We start from the raw sequence: 12,837 nt of genomic DNA on the forward strand, positions 1-12,837 counted from the left end.
CTTTTTAATCCCCTGTACCTCGTGTTCTACTTGAAGAGTGTTGCGGAAGTGCTATTTGAATAGCGGGTGCCAGCTTTTAAATGTCTGTAGTGATTATAATAGCCTATTAATAATAGCATTGAAAAAGTCCTTCAGCTGAGACTTTCTGGGTTCTCACACTCAGAGTCAATGGGAATATTTTAGCCATCTTTACACCTGATATTTGCCATAGCAGAGAACAAAAATCTCAGTGTTGTCCTGCCAGCTTAGGTCCAGTGTGAAACACTTCAGCACTCTTTTGGTTCCAGAAAATATCCTGTTATGGTGACAGTTTGGGTATTCCTGCTTTATATCCCATGGAACGGCCAGTATGATGCTTAGTATGGCTTTAAAAAGCCTCTCATGCAATATTTACCTTTTTTTGCATTAATCAATTTTTCTCATGAACCAAAACCAAAATCAGTCTGTAAGATGAAAATATTCCTGCTCTAAACAGGGAAGTTTCAAGTTTTGTGGTTGAGAACGTCAGCACCAGACTTCGAACATGACACGCAGAGCTGAAGACCCAAATTATAGGCCACTCCAAACACAACAGTTTCAAAGACAGCCACACCCCTCTTTCAAAAACTCCTCTGCGCCTTTTTGGTTTCTCTAAGAACAAGTTGTTGACGATGGTATTTTCCTACTGTATTTACCCAAGCTCAGATTTATAAAAGCCAGGCAGGCAGCACTACCCAGCTGTAGCTGGAAGTCAAGATTTGCTTGGGTAATGGCAGGGGAGACTGCCCAGCAGACAGGACAGCCTCCTTGCATAAACTCGGACTTGTGGGATGTGACTTGCTCGTAAGCTCTGCCTGCAGCCCAAGCTTTAAGTGTGATCTGTGCTGATGTCTCGTTGTAGTTGCTTGGTATCTCTGAAAATCACGTGGTCCCTACGTACAGATATGCTTGGCTTGGAAGAACTGGTGCTTTTTAAGATGAAGATCTGAAAGCTATCATAGAATTTAAGACCAATAATAAGATTTAATCTCTTGATCATATTAGATGATGATCAGCAGCACAAGCTGAGGTTTACCTAAATAGCTTGATAAGGTTCAGATGACTCATGCTAGCCTCTTGTTCAGTGGTGTGTCAAATGCAGGGAGCAGAAGAGTCTGAAATGCCACCGCAACCACGCAGACATGCCAAACAGCAGCAAGGATCTGACTGAAGCAGCAGTGCCCAGGTAATTATGGCCAGTGATCCATGCCCCACTCCCGTCTGCCCCTTGCCAACTTAAGACATCCTCCCCTAGGTCACCGTGTGCAGGGGACGGTCACACCGTCACACCGGGCACTTCCAGACGCAGGTCTGCACGTGCAGGGGGTTGGCTTCTGCCCCTTGTCACTAGCAAACCCCTTTGCTAATGGGGATGGTCCAGTGCCCGACAAGCACCTCCGTCACGTTGGCTGCTTACGGGCAGTCACTTTGGTGGTCGTGACGGACCACTGCTGATTTCACCCAGTGCCTCCCGAGAGACACAAAGCTGCTGAACACGCTAATGCTAACCCGTGCTTTTTAGAAAGACAGCCATCTCCACAGGGCTAGGTGTCACACTAACTGCTGATAGCTCGAAATATTTGCTGTTTGGGTTCACTGCCCTGAAATCACACACACGCGCGCACACACATGCGCACGCGCGCGGTCCCCTCGAAGAGAGGAAACGATCGCGTTCAGCCTTTGAATGCTGCAGATATACAACATTCATAAATGTCGCATGCACGACGGGGCAATATTGCATTCCCTTAAAAAACAAAGCAGCCACAGAGCACCCAGCAGCCGGGGACCCCGGGGAGCCCCGGGGCGCGACCTGCCGCGGGCACAGGCCGCTCCGGCTCCGCGGGCAGCAGCAGCCGCCCGCCCCAAGCCCGCACCGGGCCGGCCCAGAGAGGCCCCGGCGCCGCCGCGGCTCCCCCGGGCGGCTCCAGGCTCCGCGCCGCGCCGCGCCGCTGCGGGGCCGGGACGCGGGGCCGGGACGCGGGGCAGCTGGGCACACGGGCGGGCCGCGCCGCGCCGCGCCGCGCCGTACCGCGCCGCCCCTCGGCTCTCCCCGCCCCGCCCCGGTTTGGGCCCAGCCCTCCCGGCGGCGGGGCCGGCTGCGCCGCTGTGCCATGAGAGGCTTTAAACGGCAGGTGCGGGGGAGCCAGGCAGACGCGCAACCGGCGGCTGCTGCGGCCCGGCGGTAGCGGCGGGAGGGCGAGCCGGTGGACGGACGCCTTTCGGCTCGGCTCGGCTCGGCGGGAGCCGCGGCGGAGCGGAGCATGTCGGTGGCGACCGGGGGCAGCGAGGCAGCGGCAGCGGGCGGCGGCGGCGGGAACCGGGTTTTCTTCCAGACCCCCCGCGGCGGCGGCGGCGGCGGCGGGAGCAGCTCCTCCGGCGGCTCCTCCCGGGAGGACTCGGTGTCGGCGGCGGCGGCCGTGGTGCAGGTCCAGCAGCGGCGCCACCAGCAGGGAAAAGTGACGGTGAAATACGATCGGAAGGAGCTGCGGAAGCGGCTGGTGCTGGAGGAGTGGATCGTGGAGCAGCTGGGGCAGCTCTACGGCTGTGAGGTGCGGGGCCGGGGTGGCGGGGTCCCCGCCGCAGTCCCCCCCGCCCGCCGCCGCCGCCCGCGCCCCCCCGGCACCCCCCTCCCGCCCCGAGCCGCGTTTCGGCTGCGGGCAGGGTAGAGCTGTCACCGCCACCTCCAAATGACATTCCCGGCCCGCCGCCCCCTCCCTGCCGCCGCGGTGCGGTGTCGCCCGTCCCGCGGGGAAGGGAGGAGGGTGTCCCCCGCGCCGTGTCCCGTCGCCGTTCCGAGGTGACTGGGAGGGGACCGCCCTTTGGGGACAGGCGGCGGCCGCGCACGGAGCGGAGCGGCCCCGCTCCTGCCGGGGGGCGCCGGCGGCTGCGGCGGGTCCGGGGGCGGCGGGCGGCGCCGGGCTCCCGCGGCGGAGCCCCCCGGGGCGGGTTGGGCCGGGAGTCGCCGTCCCTGCAGCCCCCCCCCCCCGGGGCAGGGCAGGGTGGGCCGGGACGCGGGGGCGTCTTCTCTGGGCTGGGGGGTGTCGGTCCCCCTTAGGCGGGAGCTGGCGGGGCGGCCGCCGAGCCGGAGGGGAGAGCAGGGGGCTGTGGGTCCCTCCCGGCGGAGCGGTGCGGAGGCGGCTGTTGTGGAGGAAGGACTCCGGTGCGGGTACGGTCCCCGCTAGCCCGTGGTTTTGTATGACCCCGGTCTCCAGGAGCGGTGTAGGCACTAGCCTGGAAATGTCAGTGAGCAGTTAAAAGATCACTGGAATGAGAAATTGAAGTGTTGGGGGCTGTATCTGATCTGAAGGTATCAAACCTGCTTTTCTGTTGCTCTGGGCAAAAACTGAGCGTTGCCAGAATGAATTTTCTAATGTAGAGGACAGGTGAACAGGAGGATTGTTCGGGATTATTCAGAGGAATAGTAACTATTCTCGCTCATATCGAGATGGCAATGTTGTAAGTAAAGAAGTACCAGTACTTGGTTTTGTCAAAGCTGCATTAGAAATGTAGACCTCTTAGTCCCTAGGGTACCCTACCCCCTTGCCACCTTAACTATTTACTGTTATAAAGGGTCAAAATGTTAAGTCTAAACTGAGGTTTGCACATACTTTTCCCATCAGTAGTGTAAATTTGCTTTTTTTTAGAGACTTCTGAAGTGAGGTTTTCTGAAGCCAAATGTGAATTTTGCCACTAGGATCTCTGGAGCCAGCATCTCACCCCAGGGTATTCTGGAGCTAGGAAGGCAAGAGCTTGACAGTCCCTGAGGTGTGGATGTCTCGAGTGGATGTGAGGGCCTAAATAAGCAGGCCTGAATATCTAACAGGAACATAATACAAATGTTTAAAGAAACTTCCTTTCATCTCAAAATAAGCTTATCAGCAAATTTGTCAGAAGGACTTGCCCTCATAAAAAAAAAAAAAGTACTTGTGACAAGTTAAACCTCCTTAACTGTTGACATCCATGAACTAAAGGGAGGAAAGATACAAATCATAGAATAGTTTGTGTTGGAACGGACCTTAAAGATCAGCTAGTTCCAACCCCCCTGCCATAAGCACGGACATCTTCCACTAGACCATGTTGCTCAAAGCCCCATCCAACTTGGCCTTGAACACTGCCAGGAATGGGGCATCCACAGCTACTCTGAGCAACCTGTTCCAGTGCCTCACCACCCTCAGAGTGAAGATTTTCTTCCTTGTACCTAATCTAAATCTACCCTCTTTCAGTTTAAAGTCATTACCCCATGTCCTATCACTACATGCCCTTGTAGAAAGTCCCTCTCCAGCTTTCTTGCAAGCCTCCTTCAGATACTGGAAGGCCACAATAAGGTGTCCCCACAGCCTTCTCTTTTCCAGGCTGAACACCCCCAGCACCCTCAGCCTGTCTTCACAGGAGAGATTCTCCAGCCCTTGGATCATCTTTGTGGTCCTCCTCTGCACCTCCTCCCACAGGTCCATGTCCTCCTTATTTTGGGGGCTCCAGAGCTGGACAGTACTCCAGGTGGGGTCTCACAAGAGTGGAGCAGAGGGGGAGAATCACCTCCCTTGGCCTGCTGGCCATGCTTCTTTTGATGCGGCCCAGGATGCAGTTGGCCTTCTGGGCTGCAAGCACACATTGTTGGGTCCTGTTGAGTTTCTTGTCAACCAACACCCCCAAGTCCTTCTCCTCAGGGCTGCTCTCAATCCATTCTCTGCCCAGCCTGTATTTGTGCTTGGGATTCCCCCGAGTCTTGCATGGGACCTGGCACTTGGCCTTGTTGAACTTCATGATGTTCACACAGGCCCATCTCTCAAGCCTGTCAAGGTCTCCGTGGATGGCATCCCTTCCCTCCAGTGTCAACTGCACCACACAGCTTGGTGTCGTCAGCAAAGTGGCTGGGGGTGCACTCAGTCCCACCGTCCATGTTGCAGACAAAGATGTTAAACAGCGTCGGTCCCAATAGCGACCCCTGAGGAATGCCACTCGTCACTGGTCTCTACTTGGACACCAAGCCGTTGACTGCGATTGTTTGTTTGAGTGCAACCATCCAATTCTTTATCCACTGAGTGGTTCAGCTGTCAAATCTATAAGTCTCTAAATTGGAGACAACGGTGTCCTGCAGGACAGTGTCAAACGCTTTACACAAGTCCAGCTGGATGATGACAGTTGCTCTTCCCTTACCCCCCAATGCTATAACCCCATTGTAGAAGGCCACCAAATTTGTCAGGCACCATTTGCCCTTAGTGAAGCCATGTTGGCTGTCACCAATCACCTCTTTGTTTTCCATGTGCCTTAGTAGAGTTCTCAGGAGAATCTGCTCCATGATCTTGCTTGGCATAGAAGTAAGACTGAGTGGCCTGTAGTTCCCCAGGTCTTCCTTTTTTCCCTTTTTGAAAATGGGGGTGATGTTTCCCCTTTTCCAGTCAGTGGGAACTTCACTGGACTGCCACGACTTCTCAAACATGATGGAGAGTGGCTTGGCAACTTCATCCGCCAGCTGCCTCAGGACCCATGGATGCATCTCACAGGTCCCATGGACTTGTACAGCTTCAGGTGCCTTATATAGTCTTGAACCTGAGAAACTCTGGTTAAAAATAAGCATTTATTACTCTTTGTGTGACTTGCCTCTCCAGACTCATGATTTGTTAGGCTACATTGCCTGTAGGTGGGAAGGATTTTGCTGAGGTTAGAAGCACTGTGCATGTGATGATCTTGTATTTCTATGATCTGATAATGTAGTTAGTACTTGGCCTACTGGATCTATTGCCTTTTGCTTGACTCTCGTTGTTCAAAAACACCAGGCCTATTTGGCTTGTGTGCTTTTGACATGCAAGTGTAGTTGTTCTGTATGTAAGAAAGGATGTGATATATGGGACCAAACCAAAGTCCAGAGGAATCATTGCTGCTCTTTACAGTATTCAAATAACTAGCTTGCTGGAGGAAAAATTGTTTGACACAACAGATGAAAATGTTTAGTTTTGAAGGTTGAGGGCAAAATGTTTAAGTCCTCTTCTTCGCTGTTATGCATGAACTCTATCCAGTGTCAGCATGGATGACAGTAGTGAAAAGGTCAAGCAATTAATATGCTATCAGAATAAAGTTGAAGATGCATGATGAGTGTAGTGATTAAAGACAATAGCAATTTAATGCAGGATGCTTTGCTTGAATCTGCTTGAATTACTTTTAGGCTTACAGATGTAGCTCTCGGGCTGGAACTTAATCACCTATGCAGACAGCTAATAACCCTGTCTGAAGTCAGGCTGGGGGCGGGCGGTGGGGTTGGGAGTTGCTTGCTTTAACTTCTGTGGCAGATCTACTATAACTTCCTGATGCGATGACACTTAAGTTCTGAAACAACCTGAAATTTTCCAGAGTGTCAGAAATAGCCATGGAATTGCTAATCCTGGAAGACCTAACCGGTGTCAGTGTTTCACTGCTATTCGGATTCGGAGCTCTGTTTCTAAAGAGCAATGCACTCCATTCCTGGGAAGAGCAGAAATAATTAGAGGGCGCTTGCAGTGCAGTGCACTGAAAGTCTGCAAGAAGACCTGGGTGTCCCTTTGTGGGACTGCACAAATGTAGTGCTTGCTCACTGTTTTCCATTTAAACAATGTTTTCTATTAAGTTATGCTGAGATTTGTCAGTAAGTGGATACTTGCAGAAAGACTCCCTTCAAAGCTAAACACATATTCGTAGTCTTTCAAGTACTTGCAAGTTAAATCAGCTATAAGCCTGTCTTGGCTTGGTGACAAAGTTTAGGAGATGAGGTTGGGAAATAAGAAGACAGGTTTGTTCGTGTTCTTTTTCTAAGGGATCTTGTCTTTGGCAGTACAGTTTTTAGTTCTAAAGATTGGATGCCAAGTAGGATAATGGAGTTGGGGGGAAGTGGTTTAGAAGGAGCTCTTTGAGACTTTTTAATGCTGACCGCAGATCTGTGATACAAAGATCAGCCTTATAAAAGTTACTTCCACATATTGCAGACTTCAGGGATAAAAACCAGCTGGAATGGTAATGGGTTACCAAGGTAGAAAACTTTAGTAGGACCAGAAACTCTTGAGCAGGATTTCTTTGGCACCAGAACCTCTCAGGCTAGTGTACTGGGTCAAGTGCTTCAGGTGAGTATCAGGCTGGCTGTTCGCTCCTGGAGCTCCTTTGTTAAAAAAATTAAGTTTTATAACCTGTTTGTTGGGGTTTCTGTGAGCGCTGAAACTGAGGTTCTAGTCACAGACTAGTATATTGAAAATGCAGTGTCTTAATTACAGGACTTGAACTGACTTCAGTGTTGACCTTTACTAGGTATCCTGTTTCTAAAAAATAGTTTCTCCACAGATGCTTCATGTTTTGGGCTAAGTCCACTATTGGTTAAGAATTGCTAAATAATGCTGCACAGAACAACTTACATCATCGCTATTCATTCCCTAATGGTTTGCAACTTGTAGTTCGGTATGAAAGTGATGACAGTCTAGTTTACCAGATGTATGATCTACGTTATGTGCACCTGCCAAACTTCTACAGCTTTATATATGAAAAAAGAAGCCACTGGATTTGTCCCCAGAAACCATTCAAGTCTGCAGGTGAATTACTGTGCTCAGGGGTCCTGTCTACCCACAATTACAGCATTTGCTATAAATGGCAGAATGCTGTTGGAATGACCACATTGAGGGCACGCAGATTTTGCACAGCATTAGTAAAGAATGAAGAAAGATTCTTTTTTTTTTTTGCTTGCACTATGGGTTTGTTGCTGAGTGTTTTTTAATGTAGAGACATGCATGTACAAATCAAATGAGCCCTCAGATTTTTCACTCTAAAAGTTGAATATAAGACTTATCTTCTAATAAGAGATATTGATGAGCTTAGTATAATAATGTATGGAAATTGGTGCTTGACAAAGGATATGATCTTGGTCTGGAATTAACAGGGAATTATGGCCAAGCTTACCCCTTTTCCATTCCAGGGCAAAATACCCTGGAATTCTGTTGAAAAACTCAGTGTACAAAATCCCAAACAAACAAACAAAAAAAAACCCACCAAAAAACCACCAACTGAAAGAGCTGCTCATAAAGGCCCCTTAAGCATTCTCTTTAAGAGTACAAAGCCATGCCAGACTGACAGTTGTCATATGTAGGATTCTCTTACCTCCCGATACGGGTACGACAGTTACAAGAATGACATGAAGCCCCAAAATGGGTAAGGGATTTCATGTTGGCAGGGCCAATCTGTGGCCATTAGGTTTTTTAGTTTTGTTTTTAAAAAAAAGCATTGGTGGGGTGTGGGAGGCAAGGGAGCAATTTAACTTGGTTCTACATGGATTGAGCTCTCTTCCTCTGGGTGTTCAGTGACTGTAGTGTTGGAGAACACCCTCTTTGGCCATCTTCCTGAAGCTGCTGGGATGTGCTAGCAGTGACGCCCTGTCCCTAATATAGCATCAGAGAGTCTGTTGTTCTGTACACACTTCAGTTTGAACTGCCTGGTGCTAGACAGGAGACAAGAGGAAGACCCTCATCTAGGTTGGAGAGCTAGGTCACAAGAGTAAAAACTTCCTAGACTTCCCTTTCCTTTCTTGCCACACAGCTGTGTGGGCAGTAGTGGTAAAGCTGGGGGCAAGGTGTAAAAAGTGGACTGAGGGTTGTGGGAAAGCTTTGAACAAATTAGCTGCCTCGACTATATTTTCAAAATAGTTTTTTGATACTGAATCCAGTTGCCGACTGGGTGTTGATGGTCTACCAAGAGCAGTGCTTTGTATGCGGAATAACTAGATGCTGTACAAGGGTATCAGCTCCTCTGCACATTTGCATCCAAACAGGCATGTCTTGTGATTTGATGGGCTCGGTTGCAGCTGTTTCTCTCCCTGCTATTCGGAACTGTATTTATATGGGGCACTGACCTTCTGCACAGTATGGACCACCTTTTCCAGCCCATTCTCTCATGGGTCAGTGACTCTGCACACCCCGCAGATCCTGTGTGCCTGAGGCAGTTGCAATGGTTACTAGAGGTCTGTTTTGCTCTGGGTTTGGAAGAATGCATAATAAAATGGTGCAAGGACTTCAGGGCCAAACAATTCACCCCACACCCCAAACATCGTGTCCTTTCCAAAACAGCTTGGTCAGCATGCTGCTAAGGCTGCCATGTAGTGATGTGGACCCGATGGTATGATTAGGTACTACTTATTCCTCAGGCTGTGGTGAGGTAATGTTTGAAATTCATTATTATTTCTCAGAAGGGTGTTTGGTAAGGAAATCCACTGAATAAAACACTACAGAAACCAACTTTTGCTGACTGTCTGACTCTTTGAATAGACTTCCTCTAACTTGGACCAAGATTTCACAAATGGTAATTGCGTGTAGGCTCCTTTCTAAATGGATCAAAAGTGGAAAGAGACCGAGAGGATTCTGAGAGTTAGTGTTGCTGCTTAGAAGGATGCAAGTCAGTAGGAAGCGAAATAAAGGATTTCTTTCTTCAGGAAATAGAGTATTTCAGTCTAGACGCATTGGAGTGAAGTACTTAAAGGTCCATCAAATTGCTTAGAAATGTATTTGGGTTATTTCTTTTGGACAACTATTACCGATGTCAGATCTCCATGTTGTACAGCATGAACTTCGGAGCACTCTCTTGAGGACACGGATGCTGCTCAGCATAACCGTATCAGCTGAAGGGTTGCTGTGAATAGAGACTTAAAAAAAGACACAGGCAACGTTGGTGTAGCAAAGGCTTTTCATACCGTGTAGCAACCAAAGAAAGGCATTCCAGTCTCAAAATAGGAAGCCAGACTTGGCCTATAAAATGCATGTAGCTGTAAAACAACCTTTGTAAAAGGCATGCTGCTACTTTCAGAGGAGTGGGTTTAAGTACCTGCGAAGGTGTCAAGCACCTGATGACGGTGAGGCCAGAGCCTTTTGTCTCTAAATGTGCTGCTTAAACTCTCATCTTGGGTTCTAAAGACCCTAATCTAGTAGGAAATGTACCACCATTCAGCTACTTTCCTCCTTTTTACATGCAAAACTTGCACTGCATCTCAAAGGAGTTCAAGAAAATTATTTTGCTACTACTTGAGCTTTGAGGCTGGATGTCATTTTATCTTAAGTAGCAGCAATATTCTTGACTTCTAATTTAGAAGCTTTGCAACATAAATCTTCATCTTCCATCAGCTATTCCATAGCAAATCTTTTGTCCTTTCCCTCTCTGTTCAAGATTCAACTGGTTCCTTTGCTGAAGCGGTAGGTGCGGTTGTTTTATAGCAAGGCAAAGAAATAATTGATTGCTTACATCACTTATATTTTTGTAATTGTACTACTTATAAATTAGCTCTCAACCGTTGTGGCTACAAAGGCTCTTCTGCCTTTAGGCAAATTGCTTTACATAGAGTCAGTGCTTGATTATCCAGCGTAACAAGGGTGGGGAGTGGGGAGGGGGTGGAAGAAAGAGCATGGATACAATAGAAAAAACCGTGGTGTGTATGTGTGGTGTTTTTTTTTTTTTTTTTAAAGTAAACTATGCTGCAAATTATGCAGTGAACATACAGCTGAAGGGGGGAGAGGTGGAAATCAATCATTAATTACCCCTTTCTCCCACTCAAGTTCATCGTGCAAACAATCTATGTTGCTTTTGGACTTCATTCTGGCTTGGATGTGTCTGTACTTGTAGTACGATTAAACTGCAACATGGATGATCTATCCACGGATAGCTGAGACCTGGTTATGTTGTGCTTTTTTGAAGACACTGGTCTGACTTGAGCACTGTTGGTCCCTTGTACTCCTGTATTCTGACAGAGTGAGTCAGAGTGGGGTCTCTCCCATTACTCGCATAGCTTTGCATTAGCTTATCTAAACTGTGCTACAGAAGCAAATGCCCAAAACAAAAATAACCCTGTTTAAATGAGGAAAATATGTATTTCGTAGCACTTCTGCCACCTCTTAAAAGGCACAGGGGATGCTTCTATGAAGATGTTGTATCCAAATAAAAAGATGTTATACTTCAAGTAAGATTTTATTTTACAAGTGGTGTGATAGTTTAGGGTTGACATGAGACTAATTCTCTGTTGACCCATGCTTTGCAAAGGCTGGCTGAACTCGTTTGCATTCTCATAGCTCTCCCTTTAGATTAGGTTGTGTCCAGCCACTTAAAAGGCACTGTACTGGGCCCCAGATCCAACCAAAACCGCCTGACCAGTTTTGCAGTGCATACTACTGTACATGTGTGTGAAGCAGCCCTCTGAGAGTACAGGAGATGATGATGAAAAAAGTATGCTTTCCCCGTCTCTAACCTGATTCAGTCTGAATTATGGTCACCTTGCCTCTTGTCACCACAGGTGATAAAGCAGCAGCAATATCAGTCCATTCTTCCAGCAGCCTTGTGGTTTGCCTGCAGTATAAGAACGCTAAGTTCTCATTTTTCCCTTCCCTCTAACTCCAGAAACTTCTATTTGACAGCACAAATTGAGTAGGTTAGCCATGGCCATCCATCTGTGTCACTGCAACTTTTGGCTGCTTGTCATAAACCATTGCCAGTTTCTCTTGCTGTTCCCTCATGTGACACGTGGACTTATGGAAGTCAAGATTTCTAGAAGTTATTAATGTTGGAGAAGGGGAGGATAAAATCTTAATTGTGTGCAGTCCATACAGCAACAGTATGACTATATTTCAAAGGTAGAATAAATTTAGTCTGGTAAAGATCTTGGAACAAGGAATTGCTTGGGCAGAGGTACACACTGAAACAAATCAAAGCTCCTTTGAAGTGATAAGTATTTAATTCTGAGTATTACATTTGAATAGCAGAACTGTTACCTTCCTGCCCCCCCCCCCCTTCCCCCCCCTCCCCGGGAACATGATATCTATTCTAGGAACCAGTTCAACACGGTATCTTAAACTATTTTTGGGGAACACAGAGATCACAGATCCGGAGGCATCTTATATCTTTTCAATCCACATGATATCTATCAGTAGTGCAGATGTAGTGGATCTAAACCTAGAGAAAAATCATAACATGTACTGTAGGTCTTTAATTATTAGAATGCTGGTAGCTTAATTAATTCAGTGCAATACTGTTCTGCATATGGAGCAAAGCTAGTACAAAAGATAGCAGTAATTAAAAGTGGCCTAATGGTAAGTAAGTAAATGGCTAGCTTGTGCAGCGGTGCTAGGCTGCAGGTGACAGTTCCAGTGGTGACTGAGAAAAGCTCACCATTCTGGGTGTGCTGCCAACAAGGGGATCACATACTTCAGTCCTATGTGTTGGACTTCATAAATGCAAATGATGGCACAATCAATGCCTAATGAAAATCCTCTTATCAGACTGTCTTAATAGGATTACTTTCCAGAACACAGAATTGGGAAGGATCTCCTAGGTCACAGGGTCTGTCTTCTCATTTGCAGATAAGCTGTTTGCATTTGATATAGTTTTTTAATGGAGTAACTCAGTTATATGATGTTCCTTTCCACATTATTTCATAGATTTAGATATACCTTTTAAACCTTTTAGACACTAGGTTCTTTTCCACCCCCTTCACAAAATATAGAAAGACATAGACAAAAAACAATGCATGCTTGTGATAGGCTTGCCTGGACTTTCACTTTGTGGTGAAGCTTAAATAGATTGTAAATGCACTTTACTGGCTGTCCTTACTCGGGGCATCACTGAGTTCAAACGATGACCGCAGTAGAGGGGTGGAAGTATAGAGATGATGATTCTGCTGTAGGTCACTTACTACCTTATAACAAAGATTTTGTTATAGTCTTTTGAGTAGATGTGTGCGCAGACTCTGGGAGAAATGTGCTCACTAATATTTCATGGAATTAATTTTGCAGTACTTGGAAAATATATGATGTTAGCTGCTCAAGATCCTAACCT

The 12,837-nt window shown here is 47.5% G+C and overlaps 1 protein-coding gene across 1 annotated transcript in view; it reads left to right on the top strand.

The window, feature by feature from the left end:
* Positions 1-2,080: 2,080 nt before the first annotated feature.
* PPP1R14C (protein phosphatase 1 regulatory inhibitor subunit 14C) overlaps positions 2,081-12,837 on the top strand; it is a 56,054-nt gene continuing 45,297 nt past the window's right edge. The window contains exon 1 of the mRNA XM_064447029.1: positions 2,081-2,567. Coding sequence (XP_064303099.1) covers positions 2,280-2,567 — 288 coding nt within the window. The 5' untranslated portion in view covers positions 2,081-2,279. The remainder of the gene's footprint in view (positions 2,568-12,837) is intronic.

This window comes from Phalacrocorax carbo, chromosome 3 (genome assembly GCF_963921805.1).
Source record: "Phalacrocorax carbo chromosome 3, bPhaCar2.1, whole genome shotgun sequence".
Classification (NCBI taxonomy): Eukaryota; Metazoa; Chordata; class Aves; order Suliformes; family Phalacrocoracidae; genus Phalacrocorax; species Phalacrocorax carbo.